Below are 24,252 nucleotides of genomic sequence, written 5' to 3' on the forward strand. Positions count from 1 at the left end.
ATCTGCTCCCTAGTCTATACTGCAGATCCTACTTTCCAGTTCTGTTTTTTTCCATACCATTTTCTAAAATATTGTAAGATATTCTGTATATTTTAAATATGCAGACTAAACATGCATGCATGATATATATAATATACAAATATAACATACAATTACAAAAATTGCTCATTGTTTATCTTCCTTCACTAGAAGAAGGTGAGTTCCTGCAGCGCAGGTAATTTTGGTCACTTTCATTTATCGATATGTTAAAGGCACTAGAATAGTACCTTTGGGTATAGTAGAAGCATAATCAAACATTTATTGAATGGATGATTTCAAACCACCAGTTTTATTGCGACTTCAAAATAAGCTAAATCTTACTATTTTAATCAGCTTCTACCTTCATCAGGGGGACATCAACACAATCCTGAACTGGAAAAAAATAATTGAGTTTAATAACTGAGAAGTCTCTGTCCCTTCCCAGGTAAACCTGCTCTTTTTTTTAATATTTAGAAAATAATATATTTAAACTTTTTAAGATGTAATTAAATGATACTAGAAATGTAGTAATAATCACATATCCACTTAACAATTCTGATTAAAATATAACTTAGGTATTTAGAAGGTCTCATTCCAACTATTTCTATCTTTACTAGCAAAGTATACTTTCAAGTGGCATACCCTTTGCTACAAGCATTGTCTTCTATTAATAAAAAAGTAGGATTCGATAAAAATTTCATTAATGACATTAATGAAAATGACAAATATAAAAATTCAAGAAGACCTTGAAGACAAGGTCAGTTATAGCTCTGTGGTTCAGGGAGATGTCCGGCATAGTTAAAAAAGATGGATAAGACAAACTGGTCTAGTAAAGGTAGGAGAAAATCTCAAAACCTCAAATTAAATGTGAGTCAACTGATGCTCCAGCAATCCCAGGAAGTCAGATAACTGTCACCTCAGCCTATTCAGGAGAGGGCACAGTCACACAACTTATTTCAACTGTTAATAAGAACCGACTCTTCTAGTTCAGAGGAGTTTGAGAGTCCACTGCTGCTTCCTAAAGCACAGATTCCTGGTAAATTCAGAAAAATATCGTTCAGATTTACTCTTGGACACTCCATAAAAACTTAGCCCCAGAGGTCTTAGAGGAGTGTAACTATTCCTAAATAATCATGTCTATTCCAATGTAAAAATCTATTACTAAGAGAGAATGTTACATTCATTTGCAACTAGAATATGCAAGGTAAATGTCCATTGATTTAGCATTTCTTATCAAAAGACTTAAAATTTATTTCTAGGTATCTATGCAGAGAGAACAATCACGTACATATTTAATTTTAACTCTAAGGATCATTATAAATAGTGGGAAAATATAAATAACCTCATTGTTTAGAAGTAGAGGATTTATCACATAATTTGATACCCCCATACAGTATAGACTCATATTATTATGAAGTTATTTAATATTTGATGACATGAAAAGTTTATATCGACAACTGAAAAAAGTAGCTAATGTTACATTATGAATTGTTGGAGTCTTTCTGTAAAGTTATATTTTTATATGCATATATTCTTACATGCATACAAACATTGTATTTCACTATATCTCATTTATTTTATATGTATATGTGTATATAATATATGTAATATATATGTTATGTTTGTATATATTCATTAGTGTTACAGGATCAATACTCAATGGTAATAGTGAGTTATAAGAGTGAGTACACAACGGTAATAGTGAGTTTGAACAGTGAGTGCACAATGGAAGAGATCGACACAACTGCTCAGGTTATGACCGATATAATCGAAAGAGCCGCTGAGGGGTATGAGATCTACACAAGAATTCAGCAGGCATTGCATTTAGATGTGTGGTCTCTACAAGCATAGATGATCTAAATCAACTTTGTATTCTATGGTGTGTGTCACCTGAGATGGATGCCCCACAGTGCTCTAGATGTGTGTGAGGAAGAATCTGAGCTATAAAATGGGCAGAATACTTTGATGGGAAGTTGTAACCACACTCAGACTTCATTTCTTTAAGACAAGTTTTTCTCTGATTCGTGCAGGCTTTGCCTAGTATAATGGCATTACGACTCACTTGCTTTTCCGCCCTTATCCTTCCACCTTTGTATGCCTAATCCTTTAATCATTAAGCCTTAGGACATAAGGTTTCAGCCAGTGTCAAATCTCTTTTTTTTTTTTTTTTGGCTTTGAGTCTTCTATTACATTGCTACATTCCTCTTGTTACTTCTCCTACATCACTGGAGGAAGGGTCAGGGTGACAGCCCCAGTCTCACCAAGAAGCTGGAATCAGGATCCCGGCAGCCACGTCTGCTCTCTGGCTTTGCACGGTGTTGGCACTGGGAACACATCTGTGAAGCCTGCTGTCTCTCTGAGCCACTTATTTTATTTAGTACCCTAGCAATATCTATCTCTAGTACTGTGTCAAGGGTATTTTTTCTGAAGAATATGTTATTCAGTGTTCAATAGCTACATTCTCTGTTTTAAATTTTTTTTTTTAGTTTGAGATTAAAGTTATAGAAAATGGCTCAAAGAAATTCTGTATACCCTTCACCCAGGACCCAGGTTCCCTACTTGTTAATATTTTTTCATTCTCTCCTTTCTCTCTCTCTCTTAAGATATACATTATATAAAATTTCTAAACCATTTAAGAGAAAGTTGCAAACACGATGTTCCATTGGCCTATAAACAGGCACTATTCTACAAAATTACAGAATACCTATCAAACCCAGGACAGTTTCAAAGCCTTCCCTTGTCTTTTATAATCTTGGCATTTCTGAAGGCCAGGTACTTTGTATGGTCTTCAATTTGGGTTTGTTTGGTGTTTCCCCATGATTAAAGTTGTGATTTTGCGGGCAAGAATATCACAAATGTGACGCTGTGTTCTCAGTGCATCCTATCAGGAAGCACACAATGTCAATTTGTCTCCTTAATGGTAATATTAACCTTTCTCACTTTGTTTCTTCACTGCAGAGCTAATTAATAAACATTTTGTAGTTATTAATTTTTTTTTAAAAAAAAGCCTCCAGTCTACAATCATGAGGACAGTAAGTTTCCATTAAATTAAGGATGACATCTTGGTTTTGATTGTTTCAGGCCAGGCCCATCAAAGTGAAACAGCCCCACCTACCACAGGACCAGGCAGGATGGTGCCGTGGCTGATTCCAGAACCAAACTCGATGATCAATTACCCCAGCCCTGTCCAATCAGTAGCACCCATGACCCCAACTCTCTTAGGATTTTTTCCCTATATAATCTTTCCCCTCAAGACACCTGGGGAGCCCAAATTTTGAGAGTGATAGCTTGACTGTGTCTCCAGAATTTATAACACTCTAAAATGAATCCTTACTTTCCATGCTGCAAAACTTGTATGTATCTCATTAACTTTGACGCACACAGGCAGTCAGACCCCTTTGTTCCTCTAAGACAATTATTTGGTAGGTGGACCTCTAATTCTGTGTCATCCTAAAGTGGCTAAAGACAGAAGAGAGAGGCCTTAGAACAGTGAGTGTCCTATCAGACAGCCTCTGTAGTGTTCATGAGTACTGAGAGCCCAAATACTAGAAGCTATATGAAAAGCCATCAGGTAGAGAATAAGAAAAAATGGTTCTTCCTTTATAAACACCTCTAATCTCCAGTATGTGAGTTACACAGTAAGTAAAAGAACCTGACGGCCTTTCCTCATTGTCTAAAAAATCCAGGTGGTAAAGAGGCTGTGATAACCTGGCAGGTAACGAGACAGAAGGAAGCCAGAAGCTCTAGAGATGGATTGAGCTAGAATTTTAACTCTGAACAGTAACTGACCCTTCAGATGGATACACAAGAAAAAGAGGTTGATCAATTGATGGAATATAAAATGCTGATTCCAAATTCAAACAGGGAAATACAAGATGTTACAATACAATATTTTCTTTGGAAAGTCATACTTTTCAGAGAAAAGTGTGCCATATAAAAATATTTGATTTTTTAAAATATATGCAAAATGTTCCTGTGAAGTTATTTCTAGATGCATAAATTACACGCATTAACCAGAAACTATGTTAAAGATAAATACAGGACTACCAAACTACCAAATACAGAAAATGGACTGTCCCTTCCAGGCAGGGCCAGACAGCTGAGTTTTCCTCTAAATTACTTGAATCCAGAGTTCAGGCTTTAGAGATTTAAACTAAGTAGGTAATTCAGAATGCAGCCAGAATACTGTAGAGACAAGCCAACAGGGATTCCAGAGAAAAACAAAGAACTGGTGCAATGAAACTGGAAAGATCAATGAGGTGTCTTGTGGAATGAATAGAGGGGGAAGTCTCCACATGTTTCCAGAGCTTGGTGAGCAGAGAATGGTGAGAAGCTGACTTCACAGTTAACATTCCAAACAGAAAAGGAAGAGAATGCCTTACCCAGCGGTAGAGCAAGGAATAAGAAAATAGGTATTAATTATGTTTCCCATGGAACTAAGAAAATTTTTAATGAAAAAGTAAAGACTTTCTAGGTATTGAGTAAAAGACTTCCAAGTAGAGGACAAGATAAATACTATAAGTATCTGCCTCAGAGAGAATATCAATTTATCCAATATTGTTTACACTAGTGGAAATGTTAAACACTGGGCTACAGACGAAAATCAAAACACTACCAGTACCCTGAACTGAACAAGAAAGACAGGGAGTAATTTGCCAGGGCAAGCCACTGAAGCAAATAATATAAACAAGTTCAACAGCCTATTCAATGCGTTTTAGAGCAAAAAGAGAGGGAGAGCTGGTTGCTGGCCAACACCTTGCCTCAGTGAGACAATGCACCGTGCTCTCCAGGAACAGTACTAGAATGGAGGTTTGGAAAAGAGAGTATTGTAATCTCATGTTGTTTTATGGGGGGATGGTGTACAGGTCAATTACTTCTGGCATTTCATCCTTTGGGTTTACTGGCATATTACCAACAATTTTGGAGTTCTCTTAAGTTGAAGCATGAGGTTTCACCTGTAGATTTATTCTGATTTCCAGTACCTCTAGTTTTAGGTGAAGAATTTCTCACAATTTGCTCCAGCATAATCTCTAACAGGCATTTTTATAATCAAGAATCAGCCTCACATAAAAACAAAAAGATCTCAGGTACATATTAAATTAATTTTTAAAATTTATTCTACTTTTATACCAACCATTACTACTATAATTGCCTATTTTTTCTTACCATTTACCATACCAATATCTGACAGACATCTGGAGTGCAATATAAATGTACATAAATTCAAGCAAGAATGTCATATAAAGAAAGCAGTCAAAAAATACTTTTAAAATCATCAAAATGCAGTGATTAAGCATCTTGTTACACATTAGCTGTGTAGTCACATTGTTTACTATAAAGTTTTTGTCTTCTTGGAGTTCTTAGTGAAAAGACATCTAGAAGGAGCTATATAAAAATGTAGGAGAAAATAATCAAATAATCAAATATTGAACAAACAGGTGAGGCTTTTATATAATGTCAGATGAAAGAAATGTCAGCTTACTTAGGAGTGAGGGGGAAGGTGAGTGTATACACAAAGAGGAAGAAAATCTAGTAGATTAGCCATAAATTTCAGTGTCCTAGATGAGCAGGGTGAAAAATAAAAAGCAAATTCCTTCTCTATCAGGGAAGCATGTTGGACTTAACATGAAACCACTCAGTAAAAACAGTGCATACTTATCTGTCCATTTTACTTAAAATACTTGGAGAAAAAGTTTTAAGTAATCAAAACATCCTATTATATTATGATAAATGTAAGTATACTATGGAGTTGAAGGCAAAAGTTGCATGAATTTTAAAGAAAAAAGACAAGACTCAAAGAAAATTGAAGTCTGTCACAGTTGCTTAATAGCATCTCACTTTCTCAACCACCTACCCCATAATAGTTCATGTTTGCTGTAGTCCATCATTAAGAATATTTCTTCACCAAATATGGGGAAAATCCTAAATATGTTAAGGATAATTTTAAAGTGAGAAGTGATAGAAATGTTATATATAGCAGTTTTTGCTATTTGAGAATCTGCTAAGGCAGGTACCTAGCAATGGAGACAGATACTAGATCCTTCACAAATGAGGAGCGTGTCCCTAAAATAGTATTCATAAATTTATTGTCACAATCCAGAAAATATGTCAAGACAATGCAAAGAGAAGCCATTTCACTATTCTCTAATTAAGAGGAGGGGCACACTTCAACAAAGGCAAAGGAATAGAATATCTATTTCTATCCATGGAGATGATTATTTTTTAAAAAAAGGGATAAACGTCAAGGCAAGATACTAAAGAAAATGCCATTGAAAATGTCAATGATCTATTTCAAAAGCAATTCCACAAAATGGCGCTTTAAGGCTATAGGTAAATAATGAAAGGCTAGACTCCAAGAGTTACAGAGGAAGAAGCAGAACAAAAATTGGGGGCAGTGAGCAAGTGGCAGAGAACACAGAGATAACTATTTTATCAATATGAGAAAATAGAGGCCGCTAATATAATTTTGAGGGAAAAGAGAATCTTAGTGAGAGGAATAAAGGTATCACTAGAAACTGGAATCCCAGGGCTTCAAAATGGTCTGCCCCACTTTTCTCCTACTGGTTTGGGGGAAATAGCACTATCAGAGGCAGGATGGTATATAATGATAATAATAATAATAATAATAATAATAATAAAAGAAATTAAACAACGTACCACGGGACTCCCAAAGAGAAAGAGCTTAATTAACTAGATTCCTCTCAGGAGTGTTTGTATTTATAGACATTCCTACAGTACGCATCAAATGAAAGATTTTGTCCTTTAAAGAAATTGTAGCCACCATGGAACTAATAGGGATGCTGCTAGAGCAGTGGTCCTTGCTAATAATGCTAAAGATAAAGGTCGACTCCATTCTCTTTCTTTATCTCCAAACAGTCTAGTGTTGCTTTTCTTACTCCTTTTCAGATGTCAAAAGGAAAAAAAAAAAAAAAAAAAAAAAAGATCTGTAGTTTCCTCAAGGGAGAAGCTATTTCTTCTTCACTTAGGATTTTCAGTGTCTGTGCACATGGGAGATAAGCGTTTTCTGAACAAACCAAAAATAAGAATGGAAGGAAAACAAGCAGTTCTGGCTGTAAATGTAATTAAGGTAAGGGAAGGAAACTCAAGATCAATAAGAGAAGAAAATAGAAAGGAGAGGGAAGAGAAAAGGGAAAGCAGAAGAAGTGAGGACACAGAAAAGGAAATTCTAAGTAGCATCATGATTATTCCTTTGAGGTACCATAAATGAAATGTAAACACACACACACACATACACACACACACACACACACACGCTCCTTAAGAGGTGGTGTTACATTCTGAATAATTGCTAATAATTCATAACAAATGAGTTTAAAGTCAGTAATAATGTTTTTTTCCCCATTGACACTTACAATACTGACAAGATATTAATTGGTGATAATAAAACTTAGCTACTCACAATACAACATTGATGTGAAAGAACAAATAAATAACATTCCTTATATAATCAGATCCAGGGATATTCTCTTTTGGAAAATGTGAGGTGAGGTTTTTGGCATTAAGAGCCTTTGAGTCCTCTGTTGTTCAGTCTCTAAATATCTTTACCATGTGGCCAGAAAATGCCTAAAACTCAGTATTCAGAGGTCAGGACCTGCAAATCCACTGGTGCTCAGTAAGCAGCTTCTCTCCCTCCTTGCTTTGTCTCTTTGCCACAAACATAAAAACACAGCATGAAGTTGAACAGGTCACTAACAGTCAAGTTTGTTATCCACCACCCTATCCTCCTGACCTTTGAAGAAGTTGATTTATCTTCCGTCCTGAGCAACAGAGACAATAGAGCCATGTGAAAAATAGAGATCTGGGCTACTATGGATAGTTCTTTTGGAGAGTCCATTGAGGTAGAAAAAGGAAAGAGAAGGCAGAGTTTCCTGTTCGAGTGTTTGTTTTATAAATCTTGTTTTCGGTTTCCCTTTGGGGACTACCATACATCTGATACAATATGGAAACAATGGCTGTCCTCAGCGTAACAACATATGGTCTTATAGCAGATCTTAATTAATATGTTAATTAATATTAAGGCATATTGTTTACTCACTATTTAATTGAAAACACAATTTAAAATCTTGTTCTCCTGTGACATAACATTTAATGTGTCCAATAACTGACACACATGAAAGAACTACATATAGTGAATCATGATTAAATGTAACTTTTAGAAGGATGAGCAGATTCTGCCAGAATCAGCATCTGTACCTTTGTCTCTGTGGCAGAGTCAGAGCTCAAATATTCTTATACATATTTTTGTTCACTGTATTGAATTGAAGGGCCTGACATTTTTTTAACATTAGACACTCCAGAAATTCTAAGCGTAATTTCATAAAGATGAGGTCAATAAACACCTAGAAAAAATACACAAGTCTTAAAGACAGTTATTATCCCCCTTTGTCACTTGAAGGAACCAACACTTTAACTGATAAGTATGGTTTTCATGTGGTCATGAGATATTGGCATGCTCACTGACAGATGGAATCATGTGAAATGTATTCAACTGCAATTCATGGAGACGGCGCAAATCTTACTCAATGGACTCTTAGGGGAAAAGCAAAAAGTATACTCAGATATACTTTGAAGAAAACTGTTTAAGCATGATTAATAATAAATAAACATGAGTAATTGAAAGTCGATTTAAAATTTTGAAGCTGTCTGTCCTGAATTAACATTAAAACAACAAAACTACTACCATTTGACAAGTTACTAGAATGTATAACACTTTGTATTTAAATTGACAAATGCTCAGAAAGTTGTTGACATATTTGATTATGATTTAATTAAAATGAGGCAGGCGAAAGATGGCAGCCGGGTTCAAAACCGGAATCTCTGGAGTATTACAGGAGATTTTTGAAAAAGAACTGCCATCTTGATGGAAGAGAACTTGTTGGATTCGGAACCACAACTATCAACATAAGTCTTAACTAGTACTACAGATGGTTCTGCTTTGGTAAAGCTGAGAAATACTACGGTAATTTGTGGAATTAAAGCGGATTTGCAGCAACACCAACAGATGCCCTGATAAATTATATGTTGTGGTTCCTACCACCTCTGTGTTCATCGAGATTTTGGTCTGCACCTCCTGGAGAAGAGGCTCAAGTAGCTAGTCAGTTCATTGTTGATGTCAATGAAAATTCACAGGTGATTCGAAAAAGAGGACTTATGAATTTCTTCAGGAAAGCCTGCTTGGGTTCTATACTGTGATCTTATTTCCCTCAGCTATGATGGAAATATTTTGGATGTCTGTACATTTGCTTTGTTAGGTGCTTTAAAAAAAACGTACAGTTGTCTGAAATTATTATAAATGAAGAAACTGCTTTAGCAGAAGTTAATTTAAAGAAAAAAAAGTTATTTGAACCTTGGAACTCATCCAGCTGTAACTTCCTTTGAGGTGTTTGATAACACTCTGTGCAGAGTTGACCCTACTGGAAAGAAGGAACGCTTGGCAACTGGAACTCTAACAGTGGTAACGGGTGAGGAAGGCAAGCTAAGTTGTCTTCACAAGCCAACCGGGTGGAAGAGGGCTTAGTGGAGCTAAACTTCAGACCTGCATGAGTTGAGCAGTTTCAAGATACAAAGAAGTAAAAAAACTGATGGATAAAATAATTAAGAGTATGAATCCCAAATAAACCACCACTACATTTATAACAGATTTGTAAAAACTGTTACACTGTGCACAGACCTTTTATAGTAAATAAATATCAAACTAGATTCATTAGTAAAAATGTAATTAAAATACATTTTGGAAGCATATAATTGGCACACAAATGTGCGTATACCCTGGAGTTTAAAACCAGATTGTCTTTTCCATCTCCAATGTTAACCTGAGAAAATCAATTTAAAGTAAAACCAAGAATCTATGGATGAGTGAACCTATGATTTAACATGCAAACTTTTGTGCATTTTTCCAAGGAGTCATAGTTTCATGATAGAAACTCAAGTGTTATCAAATCTGATGATGTCCAGAATGACTAAATATACCATTAAATCAACTGCATAAATAGATATCATTCTGTCAGCTTCTCATGTGGGTTTTATAACATCTGCCTCACCACACTTAATTCAATGTCTTTCATCTGGTGGTTCTCAGTATATGTTTGCTATTGATAATGATGACAATAGTCCAAGCCATGATCTCATTTTCCAGACTGTGATCTCCTCTTCATTTTCAAGTTCCTCTCTAGGTCAGCAAGGTTTTAATTCTCTCTCATCATAGCAATAAACCTGTCATTGTGATCAGGTCAGACATAAAATTTTCCAAGGCTAGAACACAAATTCCTTCTCTCGCATGCAAGTTTGCCTCATTCTGATTCTATCCTTGACGACAGGAAGACCATCCCGTATATCATCAGTCCATTTGTAGACCAAATGGTCTACAAGGACAGAGCATCTAAATTTTGCCAAGTTTATTTTGCAATCCACTGTCCGGTTCATTAATAAGGCAGAGATGACAAATTTTTTTTTTCTCAACAGCAGGAGGAATACACATTTTTTAACCTTTCAGAATGAATTATTACAGAATTTTAAAATGTGTCAGAAGAAGAGATACATAAAGCATTTAAAATGGACCTAGTCCTCAGCATAAAACTTTTCATGAAGTTCCAAACATGTTTCTCTTCTTATGTCTGTAAAAGTATGCACCTAAATATTTAAGTGTTATTTTCTTCTTAAGAATAAGTTAGATTTTAACAATTTTACGTATATCTCTAAAAATGCATTTTATTCATTTAAAAGTTGCATAAAGTTGCAAGAAGTTGCATAAAGCTTTTAAACATAATCCAATGAGTATTTATAATTTGAATCATAACCATTATTATTACTATATCAATAGCCAAACTATGCCCCAGATAGAAATATAGGAAAATGGTATCTTATCTAATAACTTTTTATAGAAAGTTTCTGAGTTTGGGGTGTCTGTCGTTTAGCTTCTTATTATGTGTCTTATATTTTTGCTCTCACACTTTAAATGTTACGGGAATACAGATTTAGAATACAAGCCCACCATAATCCCATCCTGTCAAGGATTAGCTACCATTACCAGTTTGGTATACATTAGCAATATACTAGTGTACTATAGGTTTAATAATATGAGATAATTATTTAGAGAAACATAAAAACATTTTGCTACTTTTTTTCATTTGTTTATTTGATGTCTTTCCACGTCAGTGTATATTAGACTATCTCGTTGTTTTATTAAAGAGCAAAATGATATTCCACTATATGGATTTACTATAATTTATTAAACTAATAACTATTGGCTGGTATTTAGAAGGTTTCTGAATTTTTACCCTTCATCGATTTATCCATGAACATCCTTTATGCAAGTATATGATTGTTTCTGTCAAATAACTTCAGAGAGGTGAAATTAAAAATTTAACAAATATTGTCAAATATTACTTGCAAAAGCATCATAAAGAATTTACATGCCTACTAATAGTATATAAGAAAATTTGCCTTACCCACTTGTCAATGTTTTTAAAATCACTCAATAGCAATTTTGTCAACCTGGGTAACAAACACGGATTACTTCGGAGACAGACAGCAAAATATGTGAAATAGCACAGAGTAAGAAAGTGGGTATTGGAAATTCAGCAAATTTAGTTAAAAAAAAAAAAACATGATGGCCAAATAAAATATATCTTCAGTTTTCAGGTAGGCAGTTTTCAGCCCTTTTCTAAATGGAATGCACCTAGTTTTGATGCTTTAATTTTAAATCACAGATGTTCCTTTACTAGAGAAAGCAGTACAGTCTTTGATGAGATAACTTTACTACATACATCTTATTGTTACCTTATTTTCTTTCTTTACATTTGTCTCAAATTTTACAGTTATGAGAAGAATCATTCTTGTGTAGATTTAGGCTTCATTGCATGGTGTATTGTTTATATCATCACTAATCTTCCATACCTATGTTGAAAACAATAAATATTGTCTTATATGTTGCCCATTTATAAACACAATTTTCTAATTCTTGTCAAATTGGTGTAATGCCTTCAACTTTAAATATAAGATTATTTTAATACTATTATTCACATTTTGGTAATAGAGGAAGACGAAAAGGAAATATACTGCTTGTTCTGAATATAAGCAATATCCTGCTAAGATTTATACTGAACCTAGTTAAACTTCCTTGAGAAGAAAAGACAAATTCCATTATTTTAGCTTGACAGAAACCAGAAGAGGAAAATTCTAGTTCCCTTTTGATAACAGTGGTTTTCATGTGGTCTGTGAGAAAGGGTGAAGGCCATGGAGAAAATTGGCTCTACTCTTATTTCTTAGTCCCACTGCATCAATAAAATTCTGGAAGTTTCAACATAGAGCACGCAATGAGTATGAGGCAGCTTGGCCTCTTTTAGCACTTGTTATGCCCTTTAACCTTATGAGACTGTCAAGTAGAGATGATTAAGTATGGGATTCCCATTGCTACAGGATGCATTCATTGAAAAATAGAGTTTAAAGCAGAATAAATAGTTCCTCAATCAGTATGAGATGACGGTGATGATGATTAAAAAGGAGAGTTTAGAAATGACTCAGTTCTGTTATTCTAATTGTACTTTTGTATTTTTGACTATCATTTATGACATTATTTCTTTTGTTAGAGACCTAAAAAATAAAATACTTAAGAGATAAAATAAAACATAAAATTGCATCTAGTTTTTTAGCACTTTCAATTTATACTATATTTAACAAAAAGATAAATCTACTACCTCTGTTGTACATAAAAGTTATATGATATTGACAACTGTAAATCAGACCTATGTTAAAGATAATTCCTTAAGTGTTCATGTGCAAAATACATATTATCCTGTTTTGAAAAATCATTTTGATGAATAACTTTAATACTAAAAGAATTCTTAAGTATTTTGAAATAGATTTCATCTGTTAGGTTCATATTTTCTCATTGTATGAAGCCATATGAGAAATATCTCTACCATTAAAGGTAGTCATGAGTGAGGTAAAAATAACATTGTTTCAGAAAATGTATGTCTTAGAGTAGGACAAAATTTTCCAAGAGTAACACAATTTTTTAGATGCTTTTTTTTTTTGGCTTAATGTTAAAAACCTAAGAAACAACTAAATTAGAATCTACTCTGCTGAAATTTTTTTTAAAAGGCAGGAAAACATAGAGCTATAATATTTTATAAGAAAAAGAATCCAAGAGGGCTTTCTAATTTATCATGTTCATAAAGATTTTTTTAAAATTATTTAGAAGAGAATATTTTTTCTATCACCCAATGCTATATTTAGATACATACTTTCAACTTTACCCTGAGAACAATACCAAAACAGCTTGTAAATATTTTATTCATTCAATTGTATATCCATTTGTCCTAATACAAGTCATAAAAGTAAGTTTTCTTTACATTTTCCCTACATCTTTGTCTAAAGTTATAGATAAGTGGAACTATTATTTTATTAAAATTAAGAGTCATTTACTATAAGATAATCAGACCTATTTGAATGGAATCCTTTTCCTACTTTAGACTTCTGGTCTTTGTATCAGATTATAGTATTGGAATTGATTGGCAGATATCCTAATGCAAATATGAATAGAGGGCCGCTCCTTGTAAAATAAATTTTTAAAGGACTTTAAGGTTCTGACTTGTAGAATTAAGGTCAATGAACATACTCTACCCTCAAATTTTCATTTGCTTTGAAATATATACTCCCTTCTATAAATCTTCACAGATTCTTCTAGTCTATGAAAATGTTGCATTATAGCTACATTTGAGAAATGAAAACCATGCAACTGTTCTTATTTCTCTTAACTTAAAAAACAAAATTTACTCAAAATTGATTATATACTATATGTAAAACACAAAATTATAAAACATTTAGAAGAAAAGTAGGACAAATCTTTGTAACCTTGGATTAGGCAAAGAACTTTTAGACATAACACCAAAACCAATATCCATAAAAGAAAAAAAATTTAATAAATATGACTTCATCAAAGCTAAAAATTCTTACTTTGTGAAAAGCAGTCAAGAATACAAAAACAAGACACAGAGAGGAAAAAAAAAAAGTTTGCGAATTGCACATCTCCCAAATATTTTTATCCAAAATATTTATAAAGAACTCACAGAACTCAAGAATAGAAAACAACTCAATAAAAAATTAGACAAAACAAAACACACAAAGAACTCTTAAAACTCAACAAAAAGAAAAATATTTGAAAAATGGGCCAAAGACCTGAACAGACACATCATCAAAGATATACAGATGGAAAATAAGCATAAGAAAAAATGTTCAACATCATGTCACCAAGAAAATGCAAATTAAAACAATGAAATACTACTACATACCTATTAGAATGGCCAGAGTTCATAATGCTGGCATCATCGAATGCTGGAGAGAATGTGGAACAAGAGGAACTCTCATTCATTGCTGGTGAGAGTGTGAAAAGGTACACGCACATTTTAGCTAAACATAATTCTTACCATTTGACTTAGCAATTGTACTCCTTGTTATTGAGTTGAAAACTTATGTCCATGCAAAAATCTGCTCATGAGTGCTTCTAAGAGCACTATTCATAATTGTCAAAACTTAGATGCAATCAAGATGTTCTTCAGTAGGTGAGTAGACAAAGTGTACATCCAGACAATGGAATGTTTTTTGACAGTAAAAAAGAAATGGGCTACTAAGCCACAAAAAGACATAGATGAACCTTAAATGCATAATATGAAGTAAAAGAAGCCAATCTGAGAAGGATACATACTATATGATACCAAACGTATGGTATTCTAGAAAAGGCAAAATCATGGAGACAGGAAAAAGAGCAGTGGCTGCCAGGGGTTAGGGTGTGGGGATGAAGGATGAATAGGTGGAACATGCAGGATTTTTAGGGTAGTGAAAACACTCTGTATGATACTACAATGACGGACATATATCTTTATACTTTTGTCCAAACCCATAGAATGTACAGCACCAAGAGTAAGCCCTAAGGTAATCTATGAACTTTGTGTGATTATGATGTGTAGAAGTAGGTTCATCTATTATAACAAATGTACCACTCTGGTGGGGGATGTTGATAATGGGGCATGTTGATAATGTGTAGAGGTGGGGAATATATGGAAAATCTCTGTACTTTCTTTTCAATTTTGTACCATACTATGTAATTCTGTAGCTTAACTGAAGAAGAGGGTTAATAATAAAGCTGTTAAGTGACTTTGCTTGATCAAGAAGAGCAGGGAGGAAAGATGAGCAACAAGTTGGGAGTGGCTCTCTAGGGAGTCATTTGAGGAGGAGTAAAATATTGAAAACTTCTGTGGGTGTTATTTGGCCTCTAGAATGTTTACTATTTTCAGGTAGCTGACTTCACTCACTTATGTTACCAATGGCCACCTATCAGTATCTGAGTTTGTTATTCGTGACTTTGTGGGGGAAAAAAAAAAACAACAACGAAGAAAGAAGAGTCTATGAAAGGGGCCTTTACAAAAGGGTGTACAAGGCGTGAGGCAAGCCAGGAGGGAGGGTGTTACAACAGCCCAGGGAGTGAGAGAAGAAAAATAAAGTTAATAGGGTCAAATACCCCTGAGACAGTCAGTCAAGATAAAGGCTGCAGGTCATCTGTGTCTTTAAAGAGAGCATGCTCTGTTAAATGGGGTTAGAAATCAGATCACACTGTGCTGAGGAGTTACTGCATCTTAAAAACTGGAGATAATGCTTACAGACTGATGTTATGGAGAGTTTGAATGAATTGGGAAAGATAAATTGAATGGTAGTGGAGATGAAATCTAGTGAAGAGAGAGGTTAGTTTGTTTTCTATTGTTGATTTACTTTTTTGGGTAGAAGTTTGAAGACTGTGTATAGGTTGACAGAAAGGGATCAGCAAAGAAGAAAAAGTTGAAGATAAAGGACAAAAAGGAAAAAACTAATGGCAAAAGCCTCAGCATCAGTGATTGACAATAAAATCAAACACAGGCTTTGCCTTCAATAGCAGAAAGGACTTCTAATCCTTTAAGATTGAAGGAAAAAAAGTAAAAATGTTGATAGATGTAGCAGTTTGATATTGGAGGGAATTGCAAGGATGCAAAAGTAGTTTCCACAGAATGACCTCAATTTTCTTGTTAAAATAGCAGGTGCACTGAGAGCGAAGGGGAAAGATTGTATGTCTTAAGTGGAGTGATAAACTTTTGAAATAGTGGCTAACCACAGTCAGATGAAAGTATTAGTGACTGCTACTGAAGGGCTAACTCAGATTAGAAAACCATACATGTGCAGTTGTATAATGTGCTCCTGTAGCACTCATGTGTCTGGGTGTAAGGAAAAATATTCATTATAGTTTGGATTCAAGGTTGCATATACAGCGTAAGAAAGGACAAGCTGTGGAAATGTTTAGAATAAACGGCTGTCCAAGCTAAATTCCAAGCAAGACTTGGAAAATATGAAAAGATCCAAGTCTCGGGGAATTAAAAAAAAAAAAAAAAGCAAAAGGAGAAGTGTTTAATTTCATTTGTAATCTAACATCACTCCTCACTTAATCTTAGGTGTTTACCTTATTTTTCCTTTTCCCTAACTTTCTCACGTTTCATATTCTCTCTTAATATTTCGTAAGACATACTTTAGATACAAGGTCAGGTATAAGCAAATAAAAGGAAAGTAAAAATATACAGATGATCAAAGAGAAATGAATTTTACTTTAATAAGGAAGGTTGGAATTTAAAATGTGTCAGTTGAGTTTTAATTGAGAACAAGATGCTTTAGGTGGTTAGGTTTTGTGGTTGATAAGGAGTGGAAATTTATTGAGGTTGCAGGGTAAGAGTTTAATCTGTAGTTCTCATCTTGTGATAATTTTGTACCAGTGGGTCATTGGGAATTATCTGGAGACATTTTTTGTTTTTACAACTGGGAAGGTTAAGTAGTCCTAGTGTCTAGTATCAGAGATGCTGCTAAACATCCTGCAATGCACCACAACAAAGAATTATCTGATTAAAATGTCAATAGTGTTCAGATTGAGAAACCTGAATTAGGTAAACTATAAGAACGATGGAAGAATGAGAAAGGTAGGGAATCATCTGAAAAACCACTGAAAAAAAGTGGAGAAGGAGAAACCACCCAAAGCATGGGCATGCTGGAAGATGTGTATTTGTGGGTGGTGGTGTGTGAGAAGTTAGTAGAGTTATTATTTGAAAGAGTCTATGAGGAACCAGATTTGTGGTACAAATATGTGAATGGTTCCTGGGTTTAACTTTTTTTAAAGCAAATACAGGAAAGATGAAAGCAAGGAAATTTAAGGGAAAGCTTATACTATCTTCTACTTGCTTTTGAAAAGTCATGTTTTAGTTATCCTTAAACAAGAGTTTCTAGTTTTTTCCTTTGAAGCTTGCAGGTGAATGAAACAAAGGTTAATATTGGTTTCGAAGGAATCTATTTTTCGACCCAGTGACATGGCATAAGAAGTCCTCTTTTTCCCCCATAACCTTCCACCAGACAACCCCTGCATCACTCATTCTTCTTCTGTTTGTTTGTTTGTTTTTTATTTTCCCAAAAGAGACAATACCAGTTGCCTTTTTTTGACCAACCTCATTGAGCGGAATTTCTTCTGTTTACCATGCAACATGTAATAAATATTCTCTGCTTTGGTTTAATTAAGATAGACCCTTTAAACAATGTACATTTACTCTGTACTTTTTTTAATACTCCAATACCAGACATTTATTTCCTTTAAATGATATATTATTTATAATACCTGCCTTTTGGAAGATTGATGGAGGTGCAAGATTTAATAGGTTTTGAGAGTTTCTAATACAAATTTTGTTTATTTGTATAGCTAGATATTCCTATCATATTGACTTATTAATGATGAAAAAGAGCTGATTTAACTGCTTTTTCTGCATACCAAATTGGCTAAACCTTTCAATTCTATTCAGTAAAGTCAATACTGAATGACTTTTAAGATAATGTCAATTTATGGGATGGGTTCATCTATAATTTAGACAGATTGCAAAAATATGGGCACAGCTATCTGAATCATAAATACCTCCACACTCCTATGCTGAACAACTAATGTTTCATAGAAAAATTCTAACCTGATTATCATAAAAAGTAACCTCAAAGCTCATTTGTTGGTGATCACAAATAGCTTAATTTTAATCTCCAAATCTAATAAGTCCAATATACAAAGGAAGACATATGTCCTTTAAAAAATTAGTGTACCATGTGAATGAGGTAATATTTAAATTCCCTTCTGTCTTCAATCTCAAGGCTCTTTTAAAATGATAAGACTGATGATAAAACAAAAATATATATATAAAGATTTCTACCACCATGTATATAATCTATATCATGTATCCTCAATCCCAGGGCCACAAACCGGTACCGGTCCAGTACTGTCAGAACTAGGCTGCACAACAGGAGGTGAGTGGTGAGCGAGTGAAGCTTCATCTGTATTTGCAGCTGCTCCCCAGCGCTAGCATCACTGCTTCAGCTCTGCCTCAGATCATCAGGCATTAGATTCTCATAGGAACACCAGCCCCAGTGCTACAAAGGCTGGGGACCGCTGATCTATATTACTGTTATAGCAATTCTAAAGTACTTCAGGTTTATAATATTTATTCAGCTTCAGGTATACAGCATGATGGTTAAATATTTATATAACTTATAGAATGATTCCTCCTTATTTTAAAAAATGAATTGGTTTCTACTCCCCATACCTAGATTGATAGTTATATAGTTATAGTCTTTACCCCTTTAGTAAGTGAATGGATTAATCCACATTCAATTATATATTTCTTTATTGCAAACATTGGCAATATTTCATGTAGTAAATGTATTATCATTTTAAAAATTTATGTCATTTCTTTCTGGCGAATTTGAGGAAGACACATATAAGTTACTTTATATATATTAACATTCACCTTAACAAATGATGATTTAGAAAACTTACCAGCAGGTGTTATAACACACTTGTTTTTAGTTGGCACTATGTAGGCTAAAAGTGATGTTTATTTCTTTTGTGTAAATTATGCAGTACAAAGTTGTTAGTGTTATTTTAAAATTTCATCCCTCCTTATACTCTGTCTTCCTTTTCCTGTTTTCTTTTTGTTATAGCAGTATCACCATCTAACATAATACGTGATTAATTTTGTTTTTATTGCTTATGTGTTTCCACTTTCTAGAATGAAATTTGCTCTATGACAAAGATATCAGTATTTTTTAAATTTTAATCTGTTTTATTCTTATTTATTTTCCCATTGTTTTATTTTTTTTAATTACAGTCAACATTCAATATTGTACTAGTTTCAGGTGTACAGCATGATGGTTAGATATTTATATAACTTATAGAGTGATTCCCCCCTATTAATTCTAGTACCCCTTGACACTACACATAGCTATTACAATATTATTGACTATATTCTCTATGCTGTACTTTACATCCCTGAGACTTTTTTTAACTATTAATTTGTACTTCTTAATCTCTTCACCTTTTTTACCCAGCCTCCCAAGCCTGGCAACCATCAGTTTATTCTCTGTATCTATGTCTGTTTCTGTTTTGTTTGTTAATTTTGGTTTTTAGATTCCACATATAAATGAACTCAAATGGTATTTGTCTTCCTCTGTCTGACTTATTTCACTTAGCATAATACCTTCTAGGTCTATCTATGTGGTTGCAAATGGTATGACTTCATTCTTTTTAATGGCTGAGTAATATCCCATTGTGTATATATACCACATCTTTATTATCTAATTATCTATTGATGAGCACTGAGGTTGCTCCCATATCTTGGCTATTATAAATAATGCTACAATAAACATAGGGGCGCATAGATCTTTTCGAATTAGTGTTCTGGATTTCTTTGAATAAATACTCAGAAGTAGGATTGCTGGGTCAGAGAATTGGATTTGAAGAACTTTAGTATTACTTTAGCTGTTTTTTTCTTAAGTGTGTGTGTGTGTGTGTGTGTTGTAGCCAAAGAAGCAAAAGAAATAAAAAAAATTGCTAAATATTTGTACATTCCTTAATGCATTGGAAAAACATTTTATAAGGATGCCTAGTATTTATTTTCACATTAACAGTGCTACTCTTTAGAAAGTAAAACAAATTAATTTAGTTCTCTAATAAAACAAGGTTTTCTTTTAACCACCTCCAATTTAAATAAGTAATACATTTATGGTATGAATAATTTTTTTTAAATCTTGAGATTTTGTTAAAAATATATTTTTTAATTAAGAACATTTTCCTTATTATCTAATTACACACTAGCAATAACAACTTGGAATAGTAATGTATGAACTGCCAACCTTGAGACCTCATGAACTTCAGTATCTTCCTGAAGATTCTATGCTTCTGAAAACATCTTTTCAGTCTGTTGATATCTTCTTATTTTTTCCTTAAAAAAGAAAATTTGTTTCAATATGGTATATAAGATTATATTTTCAAAGATTAACACTGACTACAAAGTATAAATATAATGACATAGAGGAAAATCCATAGAAACCTATTATGGAATATAAATAAAGCATTAAACATAGAACTGAATGATTGTACTGCATATAATTTAGGGCAGAAAGAATATCCCTTCTGGAAGAATGTAGTAAACTTGTAATCATTCATACACACTTTCCTTTATTTATTTTCCTGCTATTTAATCAAATCTTTCATGGACAAGAAGCTGAATGCCTTCCATCTTATTAATCAGCATTGCACCAGATATAAGTAACTTTCTAGTCTCCAGAAGACTTGTATCTTCAAGACACACGAAACTCCAGCAAAATTAACCAAAATATTATAGCTAAATAGTTGATGAAAATCACAATGAATATTTCTTACATTTTTTGGTTTACTTAAAAGAAACTATTTAATTCTAAAATAACAAACATATACATTTTGGTTTGAAAATAACAGACTTAAAAAATAAACAAAAAATTCTATAAAATAAACACGATTTAAGAAAAATTTTGTTTTTAAAATCACACAAAATAATTAGTACAATAATTTGAAAAACTGATAAAATTCTAGTGCTATACATACACACTTTTATTTTTCCAGAATAAAACATATATAAATCACTTTTTCTAAAGAATTAATGAACTTTACATTATAATATGTTAAGGTAAGTTATTATGTCCATATACAAATATATATAAAAAAAAATCCTAAAAACTGAGGTAGAGACACTTGTGGTTTACTTATTGTGTTTGTACAATAGCCAGAAATTAACTATCACTAATCATAGACAATAACAATAGCTCGTATAGAAAGTACACTAAATGAAGAAATAGCTTGAACAAGCAACTTATGTTGATGTCATTCGAGCAAGCTGAAAATATCAAAAACCTTTGAGAAAACTAAAATTTTCTCAGGAAGATTCTGTTTCCAGGATCTTCTGTCTTCCTTTAATCTTTATATGTATCTACACAGATATGTATGGATACATGAATTGTATTGTAGAACAAATATCTGTGGTACAACTCTAGCACAGTATTATCAAATTGTGTTTAGAATTACAGTTAATAGAGGTTATTGAGTCCAGTTTGGCTCTGGAGAAACCAAGATTTATTTAGAAGAACTTGAGAAATTTTTCAAAGATTTATTCAAAATTCAATTTTAAGTATAATTTTAAATATCTTAAAACTCTGTTGAGAATATTACACTCAAGCAATGATGTACTAAAGACCACGGAAACAATAACTTGCATCACTTGTACTAATTTTGAGGAATAGTGCAGAAATATAACTCTTTCTGTCTTCTTTGTTAATGATACACATTCTGAGATTGCAAGTCAAGCAATTAAATATTAACAAGCAAGCATGCTAACAGATCTCTACCTGCTTATAATGTGTCCATTGAATACAAACTTTACAAAATTATTTGCAATTAAAACGAAATACTAACAATAAATTTGACACTGCATTGAATATGTCTATAACTGTCATTTATAATCTTGTCAAATTTTCTTGTTAATGAAAATTAATTCCATATTACTTAAATGTCATTGTTACCTTCTGAGGTATTATTTAAGATTTTAATTTTTTGCTATTATTAGGATTTTAGTTTTTGCTGCCATAAAAAAGTGGGAAAAATGTTATCTATTTCAGTATTCCTATTTTACAAATAAGAAAACTGACCACTACATATTTATGACATGTAGCTAAATCTAAAGGTAGAAGTTAAGATTTTTGACTATTATTTGTTTTAAAATTAATATTGAAAACATAATTTTATTTTATAACCAAATAAACAAAAGAGTCTCTTTAGGCATTTAAGGTAGTCTATTTACAGAAGCAAAAGTATTGAGAATCTAGTGATCTGAATTTACATACCTGCATTGACCTGTAAAGAGACCCTTGGTGATGTAAAAATGGGACCCAAACTCTGATCTGTTTGAAGGTCAAAGATATAAAAATATATTTGGTGGACAGGACTGACCCTAACTGAGGCCAGTCAAATCCAGGGAGAAAGTTCATCACAAAGGAAGAATTCTGAAAGAAACAAGTCATAGTCAATGCAAAGTTCCAAGTGTAGGCAATTTGAGGATCGATGCCAGTTCTGGGTACAATGTGTAGTAATGGATGCTGAAAATTCAGCTCCTTGATTCTATGGACGTGACTTGGGGATACTGGCTATGTGAGACTGTGTGAGGAAGTGCGTGTTCAACAGGTGAAAGAGAGCACTTAAAGAATTGTAGTGCTAAGATATATAGGTCAACAACATTCACTCGGAGACCACTACAGTTTTGCAGAGGAATAATCCCTAGATAACCTATCTCAGAAGATCTAGGGGTTGCCATTCTTCCTTTGCAAGCTCTCCTTACACATCAGTGATGATCTGTCTGTCTACACAAGATATGTGGGAACTGCCATCTCTCCCAAAACCTATATCTGAGTTGCATATTCCCAACCAAGTAATTCCACTCAAGTAATCCCAATCTCATGGATGGCCTTAACAGTGACAAGGGACACCCAGGACTGATTTACGGTTAAATATAACCATCCCAGGGACTACAAAAAATATTCAAGGAGGATAAAATTTATAGAAGACTCAGGTCACCTATACTAAGATAAATGTAAAGCCATTTGTCCTCACACATCTTTTTTGTGCGCTCGTCTAAAGAGCCTTAGTTTCTGATTATGTGTTCAATGAAAAATAAACATAACCTTTATTATCACTTAGAAATGTGAACCTAACCCTTACTATTTATATCTGGTCTTTTCTAATATCTGGGGTTCAATTGTAAAATTCCGTGATAACCAGTTTTTTAAGTTTAAAAATTCTTGTAATATTTTAGGGCTAGAAGGAAAAGTGAACACCACCTCTCCTCATTCCAGGACCCTTGGCTTCCTGGTTGCTCACAGACATTACTGCAAATCATTCTATAAATCCCAGCATCCATTTGGAGTGGCAAGGATCAAAGTACTCTTCCACATTTGTCAACATTTTCTCTAAAAGGCATCTTAGTTAGGTCAGTGAGGCACAAAGTTCTTATAGTCATGTTTTAATCAACAGCCATGTTAGACTCACTGGAGTCATCGAAGGTCACGTCTCATTGGGAGCCAAGACTGAGCTGTATGATCAGTTTGTGTTATTTTTAATGCACAATTCAATGATTAGCTATAAAGAACTATAACTGGTTTAAAACACTCTTATTTGTTCCTGTCTTTTAAAAAAATCTTTCTTTACAAATGCTAGGGTTTCAAGAATAAACTTGCTCCTCCCAGAATCATAGAATTTGAGATCTCCAAGCTGATCACTTCTACATGTCTAGAAGCCTGGCTCATACTAGCCTATGAACACAGTGAAGAAATGTGAATTTGCTGTTCAGTGTTTCTAAGGTAATAATAAGACTTACAAGTTCAGTACAATAATTTAATTGCATTTGCAACTACATCTCAAAATGCAGTACTGCATAATTAATATGCCCACAACCAGCAAAGACATCATTCACTATGAAAGACAGTTTCCTGACTGAAGAAAAGGGCCTAGAGCAAAGAAATCTAACAGGAAAGATCAATCTACAAATCATGTAAAGTTTGACTCTATTTTTAAGAGAATAAAAGCCCGCTGGCAGTCACATCGATTCTATTTAGAATTATTTCACAAGTAACAGGACCACTTCAATTTGGTACCTTCACAGATACGCTGAACTGCAGTTATCAAAATATATGTAGCTCTTGATCCACTCATTTAACAAACAACAAAAAGTGAATTTTCATTTTTTTTCCTAAAGTGTGTTGGACTATAATAAAGCAGTAGTACATGACCAAAACAGTTTTTAAAATGAAAAT

General features: G+C 33.4%; 1 protein-coding gene and 1 pseudogene across 2 annotated transcripts in view; one reads left to right on the forward strand and one right to left on the reverse strand.

Annotated features, from left to right (window-relative positions):
• Window positions 1-24,252, reverse strand: part of CSRNP3 (cysteine and serine rich nuclear protein 3) — a 169,118-nt gene that overhangs the window by 117,997 nt on the left and 26,869 nt on the right. For both annotated transcript variants that reach the window (XM_016156342.2, XM_016156347.2), the window contains one exon: window positions 20,269-20,357. In XM_016156342.2, the coding sequence (XP_016011828.1) occupies window positions 20,269-20,281 (13 nt within the window). In that variant the 5' untranslated portion in view covers window positions 20,282-20,357. The remainder of the gene's footprint in view (window positions 1-20,268; window positions 20,358-24,252) is intronic.
• LOC107516545 lies at window positions 8,826-9,656 on the forward strand (annotated as a pseudogene).

This window comes from Rousettus aegyptiacus, unplaced genomic scaffold (assembly GCF_014176215.1).
Source record: "Rousettus aegyptiacus isolate mRouAeg1 unplaced genomic scaffold, mRouAeg1.p scaffold_m13_p_2, whole genome shotgun sequence".
NCBI lineage: Eukaryota > Metazoa > Chordata > Mammalia > Chiroptera > Pteropodidae > Rousettus > Rousettus aegyptiacus.